Source organism: Maniola jurtina, chromosome 18 (assembly GCF_905333055.1).
Source record: "Maniola jurtina chromosome 18, ilManJurt1.1, whole genome shotgun sequence".
NCBI lineage: Eukaryota > Metazoa > Arthropoda > Insecta > Lepidoptera > Nymphalidae > Maniola > Maniola jurtina.
The window spans coordinates 7,866,504-7,888,400 of record NC_060046.1 but is presented as its reverse complement, the minus strand read 5'-3'; the positions used below and the strand labels follow the sequence as shown (position 1 = coordinate 7,888,400).

General features: G+C 36.9%; 3 protein-coding genes and 1 long non-coding RNA gene across 10 annotated transcripts in view; 2 read left to right on the top strand and 2 right to left on the bottom strand.

Annotated features, from left to right (window-relative positions):
• Positions 1 to 239: 239 nt before the first annotated feature.
• LOC123874358 lies at positions 240 to 10,085 on the bottom strand. Its single transcript, XM_045919645.1, has 6 exons — positions 9,617 to 10,085; positions 9,176 to 9,485; positions 8,674 to 8,770; positions 7,843 to 7,953; positions 7,002 to 7,181; positions 240 to 309 (listed from the first exon to the last, which is right to left on the bottom strand). The coding sequence occupies exons 1-6, from the start codon at positions 10,068 to 10,070 to the stop codon at positions 256 to 258; spliced, it is 1,206 nt and encodes a 401-aa protein (XP_045775601.1). The 5' UTR covers positions 10,071 to 10,085; the 3' UTR covers positions 240 to 255.
• Positions 413 to 6,791, bottom strand: LOC123874354. The gene is made up of 2 exons (XM_045919635.1): positions 1,711 to 6,791; positions 413 to 1,203 (listed from the first exon to the last, which is right to left on the bottom strand). Exons 1-2 carry the CDS (start codon positions 6,235 to 6,237, stop codon positions 937 to 939), a joined length of 4,794 nt encoding a protein of 1,597 aa, XP_045775591.1. The 5' UTR covers positions 6,238 to 6,791; the 3' UTR covers positions 413 to 936.
• LOC123874362 lies at positions 4,713 to 10,634 on the top strand. Its single transcript, XR_006797901.1, has 3 exons — positions 4,713 to 4,795; positions 7,873 to 7,883; positions 10,624 to 10,634. It is a non-coding gene; the product is annotated as an uncharacterized LOC123874362 (long non-coding RNA).
• Positions 10,635 to 12,992: 2,358 nt separating this feature from the next.
• The window catches only part of LOC123874353 (dynein heavy chain, cytoplasmic), a 55,681-nt gene continuing 46,776 nt past the window's right edge, over positions 12,993 to 21,897 (top strand). For all 7 annotated transcript variants that reach the window (XM_045919633.1, XM_045919634.1, XM_045919628.1 and 4 more), the window contains exons 1-17: positions 12,993 to 13,328; positions 13,592 to 13,662; positions 14,120 to 14,322; positions 14,654 to 14,791; positions 14,991 to 15,108; positions 15,311 to 15,424; positions 15,927 to 16,099; positions 16,839 to 16,959; positions 17,178 to 17,299; positions 17,970 to 18,111; positions 18,914 to 19,021; positions 19,269 to 19,374; positions 19,468 to 19,667; positions 20,037 to 20,172; positions 20,472 to 20,578; positions 20,805 to 20,968; positions 21,233 to 21,338. In XM_045919633.1, coding sequence (XP_045775589.1) covers positions 13,088 to 13,328; positions 13,592 to 13,662; positions 14,120 to 14,322; positions 14,654 to 14,791; positions 14,991 to 15,108; positions 15,311 to 15,424; positions 15,927 to 16,099; positions 16,839 to 16,959; positions 17,178 to 17,299; positions 17,970 to 18,111; positions 18,914 to 19,021; positions 19,269 to 19,374; positions 19,468 to 19,667; positions 20,037 to 20,172; positions 20,472 to 20,578; positions 20,805 to 20,968; positions 21,233 to 21,338 — 2,370 coding nt within the window. In that variant the 5' untranslated portion in view covers positions 12,993 to 13,087. The remainder of the gene's footprint in view (positions 13,329 to 13,591; positions 13,663 to 14,119; positions 14,323 to 14,653; positions 14,792 to 14,990; positions 15,109 to 15,310; positions 15,425 to 15,926; positions 16,100 to 16,838; positions 16,960 to 17,177; positions 17,300 to 17,969; positions 18,112 to 18,913; positions 19,022 to 19,268; positions 19,375 to 19,467; positions 19,668 to 20,036; positions 20,173 to 20,471; positions 20,579 to 20,804; positions 20,969 to 21,232; positions 21,339 to 21,897) is intronic.

Sequence of the window (21,897 nt, the reverse complement as noted above, 5' to 3'; positions counted from 1 at the left end):
TGAAGTTATTTCAAATTTGTGTACTCCACGCGAGCAGAAGCTAGTAATATTATAAGGAGGAACGATTTGTTTATTTGTAATCGATTTTTTTTTCAATATCCATCAACATAATATTATAAATAAATCAGCTGCGGGATCTGATTTTCTACAATGTGCTCAGAATATATCCTGTTTGGATAAATTACTCAACTATAGTCATAGTGTGACTGATTTTGACTTTAGTGGTTCTGTTCACGTGCATAAAAATTGTTTAACTCATTGATTTTGAGCGTAAATTAACGCAAAAACTGAGTATGTTCCCCGCACTACCTGAAAACAAAGGAAACATGTTTATTTCTTTACTTTTAATGTAGGCAGAGAAAATTAACATCCACGTATAGAAACACTTGACGATTATTGTTATAAACAATTAGTGGTGGAAATTTTGGGTAGGAATTGCCCGAGACTAACCTGGTTTTAACTCCTTCGATAGACCTGGATATTCTTCGATGCACTGCACTGGTTTTCAAATAACTTCACTTTTCCACCATAGTCAATTTTTGTTGAATGAGACGAATTCACACTTGGGTTTTTGCGAAATTAATAGGTAATTAATTCAAAGCGGCGGGAGCGCGACAATGCGTAATGCGTGGTCATGTCAGACTGACTTCTTGAATTTTTTCAGCCGTTGATGCAACTGTCTCCTTTTGCCCCGGGCAGAGGGAAAGGGACAGGAATAGAGGAATATAAAAGAGGATATATATATACATATAGTTCGAATGTAATTGTTTGCGTATGAGTTTAAAAATGGCGTAAACATCATCCCCCGGGCTGAAGGAAGGCCTTCAGAAAGCAACAGAACTTATATAGGCAAATAGCTTAATGAAAATTAAAGGAACTATAATGTAAGCGTAATTAACTAACTTAAAACTAAATCGTCTTAACTAAACGTTGCTCTTACTGAAGTGGTAAAGGGCAGAGTCTAACCACTGGCCTAACGTAAGAACCTGTACGAGTTCTCACCCTAGCGGTACGGACTACTCCATCTTTACCGGGGTAAACCTCTTGAATTATGCCTAAAGGCCAGCTGAGAGGCGGCGAGTTGTCGTCCCGAATTATAACGATACAACCAACTTGTATGGGTAGAGATGGCGTATTCCATTTTTGTCTGCTTTGGAGCGAAGATAGATATTCACGACTCCATCTCTGCCAGTATGACTGTACCAGCTTGGAAAGTAGCTCATAGCGATTGAGTCTACTTTGCGGCACATCTGTAAGATCTTCGGCTGGCAAGTATTTAAGCGGCGTTATGTTTAAAAAATGAGCAGGAGTTAACGCGGTGGGTTCGGATGGGTCCGAACTTAACACACAAAGCGGACGACTATTCATTATTCCTTCTACTTGAACCAAAACAGTGTTAAGCTCTTCATAAGTTAAAGTTTGAGTACCTATCACCTTTGACAGATGCGTTTTGACAGATTTGATATTACCCTCCCAAATCCCACTAAAATGAGGCGCATAGGGCGGATTTCTCTTGAATTGAATGCGCAGATCAGCCAGATGTTGATCTAAAAACTTATCTTTTGACAGAAGCTCGTGGATCTCATCAAGTCTTCTGTTAGCCTTCACAAAAGCACCTCCCCCGTCACTCAATACAAGAGAAACTGGGCCGCGTCGACTTATAAACCGCCGAAAAGCATCTAGGAATAATTGTGCGCTCAGATCTGATACCAGCTCTAAATGAAGCGCCTTAGTAGTTAAACAAATGAATAAGCATAAATATGCTTTCATCGACTTAACACCGCGGCGGCGATATGGGGTAATATAGAACGGACCTGCATAGTCCACACCTGTGAATACGAAACTCTTTACTTCACTAACACGATAGTGAGGCAGGTCCCCCATAATAGGAAAAGTGTTTTTAGGTTTTAATTTAAAACAACGGTTGCAACTTTGTACTATTTTGCGAACCATATTGCGAGCGGCGACAATCCAGTATTTTTGACGTAATAATGCGAGTAATAACGCGGGTCCGGCGTGTGCGTTCTGCTTATGGAAATGGTCTACAATCAGATGTACGATACGATCTTTCGCGGGAAGTACGACTGGATGTTTCTGTGAATAGCCTAATTCAGATTGTGACAATCGCCCACCGACGCGTATAAGATCGTTTGTGTCAGTGAATGCGTTTAATTTTCTCAAAGCATTGCTGCCGGTGTTAAACGAATGTCTCTTTTGTATAACGCGGAGTATGTACGTCTCAGTCACTTCCAAGTCTGTTACAGTTATATCACCGTTCGACTTTAATAATTTACTAAAACGCAATACGTACACCCATGCGTGTAGGAACCTATTCCAGTTTGACATGCGATCTGCTGAGTTGTACAAACAGTTATAATCATTTTCGATATTACATGGTTTAGTAATTAGCGAGACAGGCCTCTTTTGTTCAGGTAACTCGTCTTCCGTAAATGCGTTTAAGGGCCAATCGCAGAAGGGCTGTGAAACCCACGAGGGTCCGTGAAACCAAAGCGTATTGTTTAAAAGTTGTGCAGGCATAATGGGTCGCGATATTATGTCTGCGGGGTTTTCCTTTCCAGAAACGTGATACCAGTTTTCAGCTGGAAGGTTAGCGTTAATAGCGGCGATTCTGTTGGCAACAAAAGTTTGAAACCTATGCGGTGACGCGTGGATCCACGAAAGCGCGATCGTGGAATCGGAAAAAGCGAATATTTGATTTATTTTAACGCGTTCACTAATTGAATCCTTGACAGCGACGATCAAGTTTGATAACAGAAGGTTCGCGCAAAGTTCAAGCCGCGGCAAGGATACATTGCATTTCGGTGAGGCAACTCTCGACCTAGCGCACAGCAATGTGACTTGAGCTTTATCTGCATCCTCAGAGCTGACGCGCAGGTAAACAACAGCGCCGTAGCACTTCTCGCTAGCGTCAGCGAATCCAATCAGTGAAATATTATTCGTAGTTTTTAAGATACCTATGTGACGCGGAATTTGCAACTGTTCTAACAAATGGAGTTCGCGTTGTAACTGAAACCACTGATCTTGTATGCTGGAGGGAGCGTCCTCATCCCAATCCAGATTTTGTTTCCAGCATTCCTGGACTAGTAGTTTTAATAAAGCGGTTACGGGTCCTAATAACGACAGCGGATCGAATAACCTTGCGGTAGCTGAAAGTATTATACGTTTTGTGCACTTAGGTTCGTTAGGTGCGTTTACTTTAAAGGTAAAAACGTCAGCATTTGGTTCCCATTGTAAACCAACTATTTTTGTATTCGCGGTGATCGAATTTTCATCAAATTGTACAATACTAGGCGAGTGTAAATCAGTAGGTATTTCTTTTAATAGATGGGTGCTGTTTGAAATCCATTTTGTTAGTTTAAAACCACCAGCGTTGAACAGTTGAACGAGCTCGTCGTATAGATCTTTAGCCTCTTCTATAGAATGCACAGAAGAGACGTAGTCATCCATGTAAAAGTGGCGTTCAGCTGCCAAGGCCGCGTTGGGAAAGCGTGCGCGCTCGTCTTTGGCTAGCTGTTTCACTACTCGCATAGCAAGGTATGGCGAACAACAGATTCCGAACGATACACAGTTAAATTCATACGTTTCGATACGATCGCTTGTATCGAACCTATACAGGATGCGCTGGTAACGGTGATCATGAGGTGCAAGTTTAATTTGAAAATACATTTTTTCAATGTCAGCCGAAAGAGCGATTGAAAATAATCTCAAATTAATTAATAAATCAAATATGTTTGCCTGTAAGTTCGGTCCAGTGTATAAAATGTCGTTTAGGGAGCGGTTTGACTTATCATCGCTGACAGTTTTGCAACTCGCGTCCAGGACAATCCTAGTTCTGGAAGAGGTCTTGTCTGGACGATATACAGCGTGATGCGGTATGTAATAACACGGACCTGGCTGAGGATTTTTAATTAGATTCAAATAACCTTTATTTAAATATTCGGAAATGGTGTCGTTATAGTCTTTGCGTAATTCCGGAATACTATTCAATCTTTTTTCCAAATTAGATAAGCGGCGTTTTGCGATTTCGTACGAACGGCCGAGTACAGCTGGGTCGTCCTTGAATGGAAGCGAGACAATATACCTACCATGTATATCGCGTGAGAGACTGTCTGTGAATATGCGTTCACAAGCGGTATCATCGGGGCTTAAATGTTTTTTATTAGGAACTGAGTCTAGTTCCCAAAAGCGTTGCGTTAATTCCTCTAAATTCGGTTCAGTAGTTTTAGAGAAAGCGTGAAAGGAATTTTCCTTTAGAGGCGTAGTAGTGATGGAGGCGAGACAGTCTGCTTTTCCCATTAAAACATAGCCGAATGCAGATTGCATTCCGACTACCGATGAGTCAGAAGACATAACCTTATGACTCCCTAAAATGAACGGGAATAATTCATTGCCAATCAAGCAATCAATTTCTGCGGGTGTGTGAAATTCGTCATCTGCGAGCGGTAGATTTTTTAAATGATGTAAATTTTCTAAATCAATAAATTCATTAGGAATATTGTCCGATAAATTATCGACAACGCGGGCTTGAATCGAGTATCTACAACGATTATCTATGCGTGAGTGAAGCGTGATACGCGTTTGACCTTGAATTTTCAGTTCTGAAAGGCCAACTCCTTGAATAACTGAAGTAGACGCATTAATTTTTAAGTTTAAGCGATCACAGAATGATTTAGTTATAATATGACACATAGAACCACTATCCAATAATATCCTCATAGTAAAACGTTCTCCTTTGTTATTAAAAACGTAAACAACTGCAGTAGGTAGCAAGATAGTTTTTCTGTTCGAGTATAGCGCATTTGCTTTCATTATAGTTTTGAATGCGGGTTGTACGATGAAAGATTGCGCTTGCTCCGCGCGCGGCGCTGGTGCGACGGACTTGTTATAAGTCGCAGCGTCCACGACCGATTTCTGCGACGAAGCGCGAACGGTGTCGTTTTGGATGAGCGCTTGGGTCGCGGGTTCGATACCTGCGTGTAATTTTGAATGGTGAGACGCACCACAGAAGCATCTGATCCTACTTTTGCAATTTTCTAGACTATGAAATCCAATACAGTTTAGACATAGGTTGTTGTCTTTGACAAATTGCACCCTAAATGTAGGATCGCGTTCCATAAACTTATTACATTTGAAAAGCGGATGTATACTATTATCTTTACAGTATGGGCATTTAGGGAGAATTTTAGATGACGCGAGAAATTGTGTCGTCTGCGGCCTTTCCGAATGATAATTATTTTTTACGTGAAACGAAGTGGCGGTTGTTTTGAAATTATTATTCGCGCGTTTTATTGGGGGCGAGTTAACCTTTGAACTTTGTTTGGTAGTAGATGCGGTCGTACTACGTAGTGTAAATATCTTAGTTTGTTCCTTGACGAACTGTACTAAGGAATCGAACGATGGAATCTTTTCGTGACGATAAGTTTGTTCGAATAGCGTTACCGTTTCCTTATCGAGTTTAGACAAGGCAATATGGGTGAAAATAAAATCAGCTAGATCTTTAAGATCTAACCGTTTTAGGGCCGCCTGAGCTGAGCAGAACTGGTCTATAAATGAGTCTAATGAGTTTTGAGAGGGAGTTTGAATGGATTTGAATGTTAAAATCTGTTCAAAATACATCGATGCCAAAGTTCTTTTATCTTCGTATTTTTCTACTAAAGCGTTCCAAATAATTTCATAGTTAGCTGCTACTGGTTGTATACCAGAGCAGCTAACTAACGCCCTGTCTGACAGTTTTCCCAAGAGGTATTGTATTTTTTCCGCGTTTGATAACTTAGGGTTGTTATGTATAAGCGAACTAAAGTTTTCAAAAAATGCCGTCCACTTAGTTGGCGTGCCATCAAAACTTCGTAATTCTAAAGCGGGTAATTTTTTAAGTAAATCTAAATTATTTGATGTATTTTGCGCTAATTTTGATAATGCGTTAGATTCCGCCGATTTTACATTGCAATATAACTCGTCGAATGAAGTTAATGTATCAAAATTAATGCGAGCCTTCGGGTTAACTTTTAAATTCGCTATATTTAACTGATCGGTTACGGTAATAAAATTATTGCGCAATGTATCTATTAATTTAGTTTTAATTAAGAAGTTTTTACGATTTAAATCATCGCTAAGATCCTTACTTAAATCGTATAAACTTTGTATATGCCTATAAAAGCTTTGTTGCTTGGCTTCTAAAACTAAAATTTCGATTTCTAATTCTTTTGTGTCGGCCATCTTTAACTGCGTAAATGAACGTACGTGGCGCTGGCGTGTTGTACTTAGCTAACTGCGTAGTTGTGATAATGCGTGAAATATAGGTAAAATAGCGTGAAAGCGGGATAAAATAAGATAAAATAATACTTAAATAGTGGGATAGGATAGATATCCGTGGGAGAAGGACCAAAACATATGGTGGAAATTTTGGGTAGGAATTGCCCGAGACTAACCTGGTTTTAACTCCTTCGATAGACCTGGATATTCTTCGATGCACTGCACTGGTTTTCAAATAACTTCACTTTTCCACCATAGTCAATTTTTGTTGAATGAGACGAATTCACACTTGGGTTTTTGCGAAATTAATAGGTAATTAATTCAAAGCGGCGGGAGCGCGACAATGCGTAATGCGTGGTCATAACAGACTGACTTCTTGAATTTTTTTAGCCGTTGATGCAACTGTCTCCTTTTGCCCCGGGCAGAGGGAAAGGGACAGGAATAGAGGAATATAAAAGAGGATATATATATACATATAGTTCGAATGTAATTGTTTGCGTATGAGTTTAAAAATGGCGTAAACAATTAGTAGTCATTGCTTTTACGTCAAAAGTTACAAATAGGAGTTCCATGGTATCAGAACCAGCTAATATTAAGCGTCATATCCTCAACGTAGACCTTCACAAGAACCGTAGGTAGGTATTTTCTGAAAGTCGACCCGAGTAAAGCCTGTGCGAATCAACAATTAGTGAAATCAATAAATTGAAATGAATATAGGTACATCTCACCAAAAGGAAGGTTGCGTAGGTAAGTTCAAGCATTTTAAAAGCCTTCATCACAATAGGACGCTGCGACTGTGCACATGCTTGCAATACCAGCAGTCCCAAGTTTCGTCGGGCTTTGCTTGGATACTGGGAAGGACATGAATGCCAGCCACAGTAGAATATCGAATCTGATAATAAAGACGCCTGCAAGAAACCATACATTAGCAAGTTTGGTTAATAACACCCTTAAAGATAATCACTACCCATCCATACTTCCATACTTAGGTATATATTTATATATTAATATTATAAATGCGAAAGTGTGTCTGTCTGTCTGTCCGTCTGTTTTCACGGCCAAACCTCTGAGCCGATTTTATTGGGTACAGACTTGGGATACATCCCGGGGAAGGACATAGGCTACTTTTTATCCCGGAAAATCAAAGAGTTCCTGCGGGATTGAAAAAAAACCGAAATCCACGCGGATCATTATATCCTGGAAAATCAAAGACTTCCTACGGGGTTATAAATAACCTAAATCAATGCGACGAAGTTGCGGGTATTATCTAGTAGGTATTTCGTAACACTTTTCAAATGAGAAGAACTTCGGCATGATACAAGGTACTCGTAAATACCCACTGACAGGTTTATACATTTATATCGCTGTATGTATCGCTGTAAATATGTCACCAAAAATTAAATGTTAGTTAACTTAGGTATTTTATTAAGTACGTATTTTACAGTTTTCATTTATTTTTAAATCAAACGACAATACAGGAATTAATAGTTATTAATAGTAGCCGTAGTAGGTACTTCTCGTTTGAAACGCATAGCATACCAAAGTCAAGTTATTCACTATTATAGATACCTGATAAGTAATGTCGCCAGCGTTACACAGAAAAAGTCCCAGTAAGAAGAATAAAGCTATAATAAAAAATAGTATCTTCATTCGTGCGACAAGAGTTAACTGATCTGAAAGCTATAAAAGCACAAAATGAAGAAAAATTCAAAGTAAAATATACAAAAGAATATCTACAACGGCTACCATAAAGCTCAAGGAACATCGACGTAAACCTAACGCTCAGTAACTCGTTCTTTTTTTTTAAACTAATTTTTTTTTACAAGGAACCAATGCTTGCTTTTATGCCACAAGCTTTTTTGTTGCAAGATAGACTCGAGCTTGTAGAGAATCTTGCTTAGTAAAAGTAATGATGCGGTCTAGGCTAAGAAATGGTGACGGCACTGGCGAAGATGCCTATTCAAGCTTGCCTTGAAAGTGTTTAGGTTATATGTAGCAAGAATATGGACGCCAGAAGGGCATTCCACGCCTTGAAATTCTTGAGCACAAAGCGAGAGATGTAAATACATGAGTAGTATCTAAATCTTTAAGTATGATCTCTGCGCTTTGACTCTGTAGGTACTAGGTACCATTAGCAAAATCTAAAACAAATCCTCAATGTATCCAAAATATTTTATTTATTTCTTTTTGAGAACATTATTCAAACCTTTGACTTTAAAAGTATTTTTTAGTTTAATTGATTTTTAACTTTGAAACTTTTACTACTTTGAATTTGGTAGGTATTTTAAAAACGATGCGTTGAAGTTTTCCGTGTTTCGAATCTTCGTCAATGTGCCTTGAGCTTAGCTGTAAAGAAGAAAACTAGTAGGTACATAGAATAGAAGAATACACTGCTCTTACAGTTATTTGCAGCAAAAGTGACACCGCAGAACCTGAACTTTGGAATAACTGCAAAGCCAAAATTGTTCCAAATGCTTTGTCAATTTCCGTTGATATTCTGAAAAATATATTCATTTAATTAGAAGACATGTCCAAACAGTTTCCACGGCGAATACCTACAATAAAAGTAAAGAAAAAATAATATTCGTTGATTCAACGGTTATTATTGCTCCGGTAGTTTTTTAAGGTTCCGTACCTCAAAAGGAAAAACGGAACCCTTATAGGATCACTTTGTTGTCTTTCTGTCCGTCCGTCCGTCCGTCGTGTCTGTCAAGAAAACCTATAGGGTAGGTACTTCCCGTTGACCTAGATTCATGAAATTTGGCAGGTAGGTAGTTCTCATAGCACAAGTATAGGAATATATCTGAAAACCGTGAATTCGGAGCATGTTCTCTTATTTAAAATAGTAATAATATGTAGAATGAGAATATAAATAAATAAAATTATTCTTCATGTTTTTTACCTTATTAGTTCTTTGTGCATAATGATGCCTGCAATAAGTCCTTGCGTCAACTGCTCCGCCGCTTTCCTCGGATTGCCCGTCTCAAGGAGCTTATCGAAATCTTCTTTCAATTTTTCAAAGTAACCTTTCAGCGTAATAAATTTGTATTTGAAAATTATCAAATTGGCTAGCGCAAAGCAGTCTACAGATACAATCATAGTTAGCATCATGATAATGAGAACAAAAGTTGTAGTTATTCTAGTTATTACAGCCAAGAGCGAATCCTCTCCATATGACGGATAATATGTTACAACAGTAACAAAATGCGAACCTGTGAAACATTAAAATATTCTTGAAGTAACGAATAGTCATCTTAGCATCTCATAGCAAACGCGCCTACTAGAAGCTATAGTTAATACAGTAGTTTGATAAGCCTTCAATAATGTGTTAAGTATTTCTCACCAACATGCATCTTTCGTAAGCCTTCAAATACAAAACACGCAGTAGAACCGTAAACAATAAAAACATAAGCAACAATATTAATCTTCATAATCCTGTATTTTTCTACCATCAAGGAGTCCTCCTCGTACAACTCACAAACTTTTATGAGATCTCGAATCAACTTTTTCACCAACTTCTTATTCGATATTACTGAGAATATTTTTATCATTACAATTGTATGACTGACTGCGAATGTTATGGAATCGCTTTTTTCATCCTCTGGAAAGTCGCCAATTAGAGCAGCTAATATTTCCAATAGAGTCATAAATCCGTAAGTCAAAAATAGACCGTGATTAAATATTTTGTAAAAAATACTATTATCATCTCTTATTACTCCTTCTTCGTACCAAAAATTGCCTGAACCGACCCAATAAATTTTTTTACATAATGTTTTCAGAATCAGGTAATTCCTCATTATTTTTAAAGAAAATATGTGTACTTCTCAAAACAGCTATTCTCTTTCTAAAAAATGTAGTCTGTATGTACTTAGGTAGTTCATAATCATTTAATAGCTTAAGTTTTATATTTAACAGTAGGTACGGTTGTGTTATTAACTCCAGGCCAGTTTGTAAGATCATCTACTGTGTTCTGTTGGTATTGAAACATGGATTACTTTATTAATTTTACTAATATAAACATGTTTTGTAACTCCTAATGGCCATTTCAGACTTTATTATATACCAATTTATCCAATGAGTCTAGCCGTGAGTATCACAGCGAATATTTTTACATTGTTGCCTTTATTTAAAATATCAAATGGTTTTATTATTACTTTCCCCATCCCTAAACGATAATATCACCTATCCTCTGGTAATATCGTTTAAAACTTTTCTAATTTGTAAAAAGTTGTAAATGATATCAGAACTGTAGTTGAACGCGAATAACTAAATGTTTTATTAGCGGCACACGGCACGGTAAAACACACTAGTTTAGCAAATAGTACTTTTATCAAGTTAAATTACTTTTAGTTTTACGAAAGTAGAAAGTTTTGTATGTATTTCTCACTGTTACGACTGCCATTTATAATATGTATAATCATTAACACAATATGTTACAGCTTGATTATTTTTTTGTGATAAGTACCTAGAAACCTTTTTATCGTAACAAATAGGTAATTCCAAATTGTTATATTTTGACCTTTGCGAATTCGGACACTAAAGCTTTATCACAAAAACCTGATCTACCTACGCATCAGGTGACCCAAAAGTTTATTTAGCTCAACAACTAAGCCTAGCCATTCAGCGAGGCACTGAGAAAAAAATCTTTAGCAGATACTAGAGTACTATACTATAATACTATATACATAGTGAAAATTAATTAAGTAAAGTAATTACAACTAAAACGAATCCGTTTATAAATAAACACGAAAGAAGGAAGAGCGTGTTAAGATGAAAAATTCAGTTCTATTGCTTTTATCGATAATCTCGCAATCTCGTCTGCTAGATAATAATAATTTTAGAAGCAAGACGCCGAGTGCCAGTCTATTTGTTAAGCTTCTAAGTGGATACGTGATTGTGTTGTTGACGCATCACTTTCCACTTCATGGATCACTGGGGCCGATAAATCGGAAGAGAGGGGCGATGTTTACTAATAATATATTTCTCGTCTGCTATTTATTATATTTTTGGTAAAATGTTTTCCAATTGAGTCATGAAAATGATAGTTAGCATGTGTATTTGTAGTGTATTGGATTAAATAAAAAGAAAACATGGTGAGGAAACCTACATACATGCGATGCCTGAAACTAATACATACCTACCGACTGTTCTCAAAGGTGTGTGAAGTCAGCCAATCCGCACTTAGCCAGCAACCAGTGCTCAGTAGTGAGCCGGCGATGGGTTGATAATGATGATGATGATGATTGGATTAAAAATAAACCGCACGTTTTTAACGTGACAACGTCTAATAATTCGATAGAGCCGGCTGCACGCACGAAAAAACATGACTCATGCGGCGTTACCTCGCTCTGAGGCGTTCCATGTAAGGCTTGAAGTGCAAGCGAGAGCGCGGAACGAGCGACAAAGAAGCACAATCGGCCTTTGTTGTCACGTTCAACTATCGTCAGTAAACCGACTTTACAGACAACCAATTTTTTCCCGGAAAACCAAAGATTTCCCACGGGATTTTTAAAATCTAAGTTTTAAAAAAATCAACGCGAATGAATTTGCATCAGCTAGTTTTCAATATAATATCCTACTGTTGGATCTTTCCAAAAGCCTTGAAGAAACTTGCTTATATTTACATACTCATCTTATTAGAGCGACGCAGCGATGCAGATTCACATAAGTAGCATTAGCAAAAAGCTCTTAGCATTCCGGTCGCTGTTTGTCCGTAGCCCGTAACCACTGTAACGTTGTTGAAGTAATGACCAAGTTTCTTCAAGAACTCTAGTACAACTTTATCTTATTGTGGACTTGAATAAAGTCATCCGATATATTGGACACAATGGAAAAACTTCTTTAGAGCGTTTTCATAGAAAAAAAAAATCAAGAAGTAATAGTTTCATTTACCTACTTATTATGTAGATGCGCAAAAATTATGCTAGATCATCCAGTTTTGCTGAAATCATAAAGCTACTTGAAGATGTCGGTGATCGTATACCACGAGGCGACCTGCAATAACCGAAAACTAAACGAAAATTAGATTCCCGCTATTATTCAATAAGTCAACAAGATAGATCTTATCGAGTGCAAGAAATACTGATGTGTCAGCATAGGTCATTAAGCTTCTTTCGGAGTGCGCGATGCTGCTGAGTGCTGATGTCCCTCATACCTACTATGTACTTTCTAACGAAAGAATAATACTGTTATCTGATTTAGTCATTTTTTGCAGATGATTAATTCATTTTAACGTCCTTGCTTGAACCGTCCGTCATCCCGTATCATCATATCTAAAGTTACCCGTTGGCACTGTACCTTTGCGGCCAACGTTAAATAATAGAGATACGGCTCTTTAGTGTCTACGGCTCATACTTATTTTTTCTTGTCTCTACTTTTAGAGATTTCGCCCAATTTTAGGGTGAAACGACTATTCGCTCTATTGTAAGTAAAGTACGGCTTACGGCGTTTTTTACACAACTTCCCAAAAAAAGGAGTGTAATATTTTTAAGGTTCATGTATGTATTTATTTATGTTTACTTACATACATATATACATGTATGTAAAACTAAAAAGTTTTTCATTCTACACCGCGGAATAATAGTAAAAATAATGCAACTTAAATCGGGGTGTAAAAGAAAACTAGGGTTTAGGCTTAATTCCTACAGGAACTAGGGTAAAACCAAAAGCGCAAGTGGAAACACTGCAGTGGGCAGTTGTCAGTTGTCAATGTCAAAATTTTCATTCATCGATTTGGTGCTGCACTTGGGGCCTCGTCGCCGTTTAATTTTTAATAATTAGTCGTATTAGAAAGTTGTAATTATCCCTTGACATCATGGGAGACTCCCTAGATGGGAGTGAAAATGCCCCGGAGGCTCAAAACGTAGTTGTAGTGGATTTCCAAGATTTTGCGAACTACTTGCGCCGAGCTGCAACGGTACTTTTGCCCGAGGATGACATCGTTCCACCGGCGTTGAATGCTGCACTCGACGACAAAGTGAATCAAGATTGCATTCGGAAATTCATTTCGGACCCACAAGTGCCGTCGCTGTACGTGCAGCGATTTTCACTTAAAGGTATGAACGTTGTAAAAGTAATCGATTGCATGTGTTCGGCATTTTAACTGCATTGACGTATTATGCAAATTAGGTGTTTCCTACCCTTCACTGATTACTCATCTCTATTCATAAAGTTTTCAAATTACTTTCGTAAAAGTTACTAACAATTTTTTGTTGTTATATAAATTATTGTAAGTTGAAAATCTTATTGGTATATTTAATTCTATTGGTTGATTAAAATAGTAAACATTTTAATATTTATTTTGTTTTTTTACCTACAGAGGATGAAAGTGAACAACCAACAGAGGGTGAAGAAGAAAAAGAAGCTGTCTCGTACCAAATTACCAATGAGGTCTGTTATTTTGAGATGCAACTTACCACCCTTATGAATATCATAATTCTTTTTTTACTGTTCTTTTATTCTTAGCAAGTAGCAGAAATCTGAATTACCGTGATAATGGCTCCAGTCCTTATATTTGTGGGGAATACATTTTATAATTAAGTAAGATATGAATACAAAAATTGTGAATACAAAATGGTAGTTTATATAGATTTATAGGACATGTGTTTCAGATTTACAGAATAAAGTGATAGCTTAAGATGTATAAATAAGAAATTTTCAGCCATGTTTATAGAGAGCAGGTAGATTTTTCTTTGAGTATACTGAAACTACTAAAAAAAATATAATGTGACAACATATCACTCATTTCTCTATAAAACTATGGAAAAGGTTAAGTAATATGAGTACTTATGTTTAACTACCTCATGTATAAAATACTGATAAATTAATTTGTTTTCATCCATACCAGGTACATTTCACATCCCCGCAATGTGCAGCATTTGTCTGCATCAAGCGCGGTGCTGTCATTGAGGCTGACAAGTCCATCCATAGTCAGATGCGTCTCATCAATCTCTCTGATGGTTCCCCTTACGAGACCCTCCATGCTTTCATCAGCAAAACCATGGCCCCGTTCTTCAAAAGTTATGTTAAGGAGAGTGGCCGAGCTGACAGGTAAATAATCATAACATAAAGTACATTTTTTCTATTTTATTTACTTGGTTCCTGTTAGATTATCCAAAATATTTTGTATAAAATTGTATACCTAATTCTGACCGCCCGTGGCTTTTTTCCATGAAAATATAAAACCTCTTTACTTCTTATCCTATAGTGATGACAAAAAATTGGGCCTTATTCCATGTCTACATTATAAAAGAAAGCTCCTCCGTGCTTTCAGCTTTCTAGGTCCAAGGGTTTGGCCTGGGCATTGCTGAGGCTATCAGTGGAATAGGACTGTTTAATTTTGACAGAATGTTTTAGTACAAAACTTTGTACATGTTCTCAGGGATGGAGACAAGATGGCACCTTCAGTGGAAAAGAAGATTGCTGAGTTAGAAATGGGTTTGCTACATCTTCAGCAGAATATTGATATCCCTGAAATAACACTTCCAGTCCACCCATTAGTTGCTGCTGTTATTAAAAGGTATATAAATATAACATATGCATAAAAATTTAAATTGTATTAGTTGATTTTGAAGCCATGAAATACTTACAGATACATTAAATTTACTCATGAAACATTTTTGATATGAACCACTGAGACAAGTAACTTGTGGTATCCATTTTTCCTGCCACTCAAGCACATTCAAGGCAAGATTGAATATGCATCTGAATTATTTTAGGGCTGCCGATGAAGGCCGCAAGCCTCGCGTAGCTGACTTCGGCGATAAAGTTGAAGACTCCACCTTCCTCAACCAGCTGCAAAATGGTGTCAATCGTTGGACTAAGGAAATTCAAAAGGTTTGTATGTAGTGCTATCCTATTCCCAATGTTCCCAAAAGAAAGGAATAGCACTACTTTAGACATATCAATTAAATATAATGATTTGTGTACAGAAAAAGCCAAATTAGCTATATCTATTGATTTTTTGTCTTTTTATTAGTTATGTTTCTTGTGTTTATGTATATACCTACAGGTTATTTAATAAAACATTTATTTTTAGGTTACAAAATTGGACAGAGATCCGTCTAATGGTACAGCTTTACAAGAGATATCATTTTGGCTCAACCTTGAAAGGGCACTTCATCGCATCCAAGAGAAGAGAGAAAGTATTGAGGTTTGTAGATTTCATAAGCACTCATTTCAAGACAAATATAGAAAAGAAAAGAAAAAAAATACATTTAAGTCCTAACTATAGAAAGGCAGTCTGTATGTATGTGTGGATTCATTACAATTCACATTCCTCATAATAATAAATTCTGTGTTGATGGTTTTAGAGTGTGTTTGTATGATGTCATCACAAATCCATGATGTGAAACAAAAATATGTCAAAACTACATTTTATTCATGTGGATTTAGATTTTTAAAAATCCTGTGGGAACTCTGATTTTCTGGGATAAAAAGTAGCCTATGTCCTTTCTTGGGATGCAAGCTATCACTGTAGTAAATTTTGTTAAAATCGGTTAAACAGATGAGCCATATAACACTAGCAGACAGACTTTCGCATTTATAGTATTAGTATGGATAATAGATAGACTTGGGTTTTAGTTATGGACATTATTTTGTACAACTTTCATATTGTGAACTTATGTCTGTTTTATATTATGTTTATATTCCAGGTTGCCCTAACACTGGATATTCTTAAGTATGGCAAGAGATTCCACCCTATTGTATCATTTGATACTGACACAGGACTTAAACAAGCCCTTGCCACAGTCTCAGACTACAATCCCCTGATGAAAGACTTCCCTATCAACGATTTGCTTAGCGCAACTGAACTTGAGAGAATTAGGTAAGAAAATAATTACAAGAAATGGAACTGAATGTATCTCACATTAGCATTCATTTATGATGTACATAATAATTTATATAATATTTTCTTTTTACTAAAGGCGTTACTTACGATATTTTATCCATAAAAACAGTTTTAACTTAGACCTTGACTGTTAGAAATTAAATTAAATTGTAATTTTGTTTTATATTTACATTAATTTATGTACCACCTTGGACACTTGGTGTTTACCTAGCGTTTCGAAAAACATTTTCTCACTTTGCTGCCACTGTTTTGTTCTTTCTTCTCACTGAGCTGAGTTCCGCACATAAACGTTTGCTGCAAATACCCTCAGAATACTGCTCCAGCTCTTTGCCTCACTATACTGTTAAAATCATCTGTATGAGCATCGCAAATATCTCTGGCCTTTGTGGGCCTGCCAAAAACACGATTATGCTCTGTACTTTACCCCTTTCTTTCACTATGTTAATTTTCCATGCAATCTCCATTATTTTTCTGGGTCTTCCCCTGAGTCTTTTTTGTTGTAGTGCCATTTTTATCATTATTCTAGCCGGTCTATGATTCTGCACTCTCAAAATGACCACCTATTTCAATATAATACTTACTAGTCACCTGCAGTTCTTGTTCAAAGTTCATTTTATTACAATAGGTTACATTAGCTCAGGAATGAAAATTTTACGAAGTACCTTATTTACTTAACAACATTATTCTATGCAATAGTATCTATTCATTGTTCTAGACTTGCTGTGCAACAAATCTTTTCACATCTACGCAAAATTCGGTCAACGAAATATCCTATTCAGCGTGGTTTGAGACTTGTTGAAGCTATCTCACGAGATTTGGGCCAACAGTTATTAAAGGTAAAGATTTGTCCATATATATTACTTTTTAGAGTTCTTGTTGTCAAATTGTCTTATTTACATAATCTATGTATAAAATTATTATACATACAAAATTCTTTGTGAAATGTTCTAAATCATGGTGAAAATCGAATCGAAATTTTCCCAATAGTTTACACAAATAGGACTTTATTTTAAACCATTTAGATATTATTAAAGTATATTAAAATTGGTTATAGGTTTTGGGAACTCGTCGATTGATGCATATTCCATTTGAAGACTTTGAGCGTGTTATGACCCAGTGCTTTGAAGTATTCTCTTGTTGGGATGACGAATACGAAAAATTACAAGGCCTTTTAAGGTAAGCTCTATTATTTAAGGAATGTTTTAAGTTTTAGTTACATTCATTACTATTATTTCAATAATTTGAAGTTGTAGTTCTTGTCCCAAATAAATAGTAAAAAATGCGCAAAAAAAAGTTGGGGCAGTGTGGTTTTTCAGGTCCTTTAATAAATAATAGGAATAAAATCAGAATTGTTTTCCTGAGACAAAAGTTTTCCTTTGTCTATATTTGGGACGCAAGCCATCTGTGTATCAAATGTCAAGACTAATTCAGCATTTAGCCATGAAAAGTTGGCATACATGCTTTCAAAGGCTTTTAGGATGTTGTTTTAAAGCTACTTTGCTTTAGAAGCCAGCGCTCGTATTTAATTGCCTATCAGGTAACCAGGTCTAGTATATTATGTTTTTTTTTGGAACAATTTTGGCAGTCCTCAGCCAAGAGCCTGTTAGCTAGTGGATTAGGATATGTAAGAAATTATTCTTTGTAGCGCGTCACTATCCTCCAAACTTAGTATGTAGATCTTTTGATTCCTTCAATTGTTATAGATCAGGGTGTGTGTTTGTGATAGACCATAAAATTACATTTGGCATTCTTTGTAGGATGGTTAGGCTGGAGTCTCATACATCTCAAAGTAGTGTGCCATAGGCTTCAAAATTAAGGTATATTATAAACTTGTCTTGTTTAACAGAGATATAGTAAAGAAGAAGCGCGACGAGCACCTGAAGATGGTGTGGCGCGTGTCGCCGTCGCACAAGCGGCTTCAGGCGCGCATGGAGCACATGCGGCGCTTCCGCAGGCACCACGAGCAACTGCGGACCGTCATGCTGAGGGTAAGGGGGATTCAACCGGGACAGGGGCAGAGAACAAGCATTTTCACATCGCGATTTTGAGTTCAGACCTGATTGGTTTGTGGGTGCCTCTGGGGGAGTTAAGAAGTGCCTATGTAGAGCTTATTGCTCTTTGCGGGATAAAAGTTGCCTATGTCAATTTCTGGGACGCAAGCAACCTCTGAACTAAACATGTAAATCAGTTAAACATATAGACCTTTAAGAATCCTGTGGGAACTCTTTGATTTTCTGGGATAAAAAGTAGTGGTCTGTTACTCTCAAATATCATCAAAATCGGTTAAGCTGTTGGGCCGTGATAAGCTAGCAGACACACAGACAGACACACTTTCACATTAGAATTGATTAATGCAGTTTGTGGAGCCATGTAAAAGTTTACAGGCTACAGCGGCTTTTACATGCAATATAATATTGATTCTTAAGGTAAGAATGGGGCTGACCCATTCTTACCTTAAGAAGGGTGTTCTTATCTTGGGTCAGGGATGTTTGCTGACGCCAGAATAGATTATTTATTTGCAGTCATACGCAAACAAGTGCGGACCAGCGCCAACAGAGCTATGAGAATGATAGCTAGCAGGTTCGACTGCTGTTAAGTGAATCCCTGCTGCAAGGTTAAAGCTGGTGTACAAACTATGCAGTAGTGGTTCACATAAGTTTAATTTGGGTTTATTTACTTATTATTAAAGATTATACTTAGCGTGATTCCATTTATGCGTTTTTTATATAAATTTCTATTCATATGTTGAATGTTTATATAAGTTTTTGAACATTCTTTTTGTTTTCTCAGGTTTTGCGTCCCCGCGCCGCCGCTGCTACGGAAACGGGCGCGGCGGGTGAACCAGCTCAACCACACTCGCTTACGATGGACGCTGCAGATGCTAATGCCATCGCTGAGGTATCACATCAAAAAATTTTTTTACACTTTATCGTTAACAAACACGATTTTACAGGACAAAACAGTAATTTTGTACCTATGCATCCGCTTATTCATTAGTTCCCTCTGAGAGAAAGGCGTCGACACCAGACTGCGTTGTTTAGGACCCTTTTTTTCTCATTTTAGATCCTTCTCTCGTTTAACTCTTTCGATTTTTTATTTATTTTAGAGTTTTAATTGGTTCTTTAAATATATTTTAACTTGTCAGGTGAACTTAGCGTATGAGAATGTGAAAGAAGTAGACTGCTTGGACATCTCTCGTGAAGGATGCGATGCGTGGGAAGCGGCCGTGCGACGCTATGAAGATAGAATCGGTATGGATAAACTTATTATAATTTTAACACTTCCAAATAAATATAACCAAGCCAAAACCTAAAGTGTCTTGATACTAAATGATTTGGCCTCAGATCGCGTTGAAACCCGCATAACGGCCCACCTCCGCGACCAACTCGGCACGGCTAAGAACGCGAACGAAATGTTCCGCATCTTCTCGCGCTTCAACGCTCTGTTCGTGCGCCCGCACATCCGCGGCGCCATCCGCGAGTACCAGACGCAGCTCATACAACGCGTCAAGGACGATATCGAAGCCTTGCATGAGAAGTTCAAGGTAATATATTTGTTGATGCTTTTTATGGATGCTTTACGGTTCGAGGTTATGAAAGGGTAACGTATTTTCTGAAACCGTGTTCACGGGTCAAGCGAGGGCTCTAATCCAAGAGCCTTAATTTTCGTTTAGAAGCGCTCAAGTTGTGCCTACATGAACAGTCATATACTTCTTCAGAGCGCTCGCAAGTTGCCGTGAACACGCACATCAAAATCTTTTCATAAAGTCAGTCGAATTTAGTGCTTAATTTTCCCTAACTCTGTTAACCACCAATTTTAATTCTAATTCTTCGTTAACCTGGAAGGAACATCAGAAATTGCTCTCTCTATACCTATGTACAATATTTTAATTTATTCTTCTTTCGTTTCATAGGTTCAATACCCCCAATCGAAGTGCAGTCGTCTGTCATTGGTGCGCGATTTGCCACCAGTCGCAGGTTCTATAATTTGGGCCAAGCAAATTGACCACCAACTAACTGCCTATTTAAAGCGAGTTGAAGACGTACTTGGTGAGCTTTTCATGCTTAAAATTTGTGTCAATTGCCATTTTCTTCAAACATACTTTACCAGTTATTATCCAGCTTTTATATTACAAAAGGTACAGAGCAAGTTTTTAGAAAGTCGCTGGGCGCTACTGTAGTGTAAATGTAATTTTTCATTGTTGTTAGGACCATTAATAAAAATAACTGTGCAGAATGACATACTTTTTTTAAATAAAGTATTTATTCATGAAAATACCTATTTTACTTACTTTAGAACTTAGATAATGCATATTCTTAATAGTTAATGAATTAATTTTTACCCATAGGAAAGGGGTGGGAAAATCACATTGAAGGACAGAAACTAAAGGCCGACGGCGATAGCTTCCGTCAAAAACTAAATACTCAAGAAGTTTTTGATGACTGGGCTCGTAAGGTAAAGTAAATAAAATAAAAAAAGTAAAATATTATTATTTTATTTATTTATCACACTTTAAAATTGTAAATATAACAGTTTTATTAGATCAAAAGATAAGTTTACATAAATAAATTGAACAACAGACACTGTCAAAAAGAATGTAAAAAGAAAAATGTGCTTATTCATTATTATATTTGTGTAGCAACGTTAATTTAGTGGAAAAAATTATTATGTACGTTTTTAGGTACAACAGCGCAACTTGGGTGTATCCGGACGTATATTCGCAATAGAATCCGTGCGCGCTCGTTCCAGCAAAACTGGCACTGTTCTGAAACTGAAAGTCAACTTCTTACCTGAAATCATCACACTGTATAAGGAAGTACGGAACCTTAAGAACTTGGGATTTAGGTATGACTACTTGTTATATTTTATTTTTGCTTTAGTCTCACACAGAAAATGCTTTGAATCTTATGACAGATTTTTGAATTATTTCTATCAACAGAACTGATTCTTCTGGAAATTCGCTCACTAATTTCATTCCCATGACAATATAAAATTATGTTAATTCTGGGTTCCAGCTCCTCAATCTATTTGAAGGACAAACAAACACACTTTTGTATTTATTATATTAATATGTAGTATCGACTATCGACGTTGGATTTTGTATTCCAGGGTGCCCCTTGCGATCGTCAATAAAGCACACCAAGCGAACCAACTCTATCCGTTCGCGATATCGCTTATCGAAAGTGTACGCACTTACGAACGCACGCTCGAAAAGGTACGTACTAAATTACACAAAGCTCATATAGAATAAGGTATCGATGCCACTGCCAATGATCGACTTAGTTTTCAGCACGCCTATTCTTATTCTAGTGTACATCAAAAATTATGTAGCCACTAAGATACCGGAATACGCCTATAGGGGGGGTCAACATGGAATTTTTGTTTATTACATTGCCATAATCGCAATTGTTGAATTCCAGCTAATAGTGAGAATGTGTCAGCCAATCAAACGTTATTGCGATCGTCATACTTGATCAATCAAAGATTTCAAATATTTGCTTATTTTATCGTTTAAGTATTATTTAAACTTAGATTATGCATGTTGAGTTAGCATATACATTGATAGTTGTAAGTTTAAGTAACTAAGTTGTCATTATGTCATAGAATATGTAATAATTAGTATCATTTTGTATACCGTTAGTTTCCTAATAAATAAAATAATCGTCGCCATCAACAACCTTTGAATATGTATTGAGTTCTAAGCCAGATTACAGTGAACGCAGAACTTTATAACTCTGGCAGTGGGATCGATACCTAACTACGTTTCACAGTTT

Coding starts and splice junctions, on each gene's coding strand:
- LOC123874354 (XM_045919635.1), bottom strand. CDS start 6,237: ATGGCCGACACAAAAGAATTAGAAATCGAAATTTTAGTTTTAGAAGCC. Junction 1,204..1,710: donor AGGCGCTTCATTTAGAGCTG/GTATCAGATCTG, acceptor CTTTCCAAGCTG/GTACAGTCATACTGGCAGAG.
- LOC123874358 (XM_045919645.1), bottom strand. CDS start 10,070: ATGAGGAATTACCTGATTCTGAAAACATTATGTAAAAAAATTTATTGG. Junction 7,182..7,842: donor CTGGCGACATTACTTATCAG/GTATCTATAATA, acceptor GGTTTCTTGCAG/GCGTCTTTATTATCAGATTC. Junction 310..7,001: donor CCTACGCAACCTTCCTTTTG/GTGAGATGTACC, acceptor CTTTGTTTTCAG/GTAGTGCGGGGAACATACTC.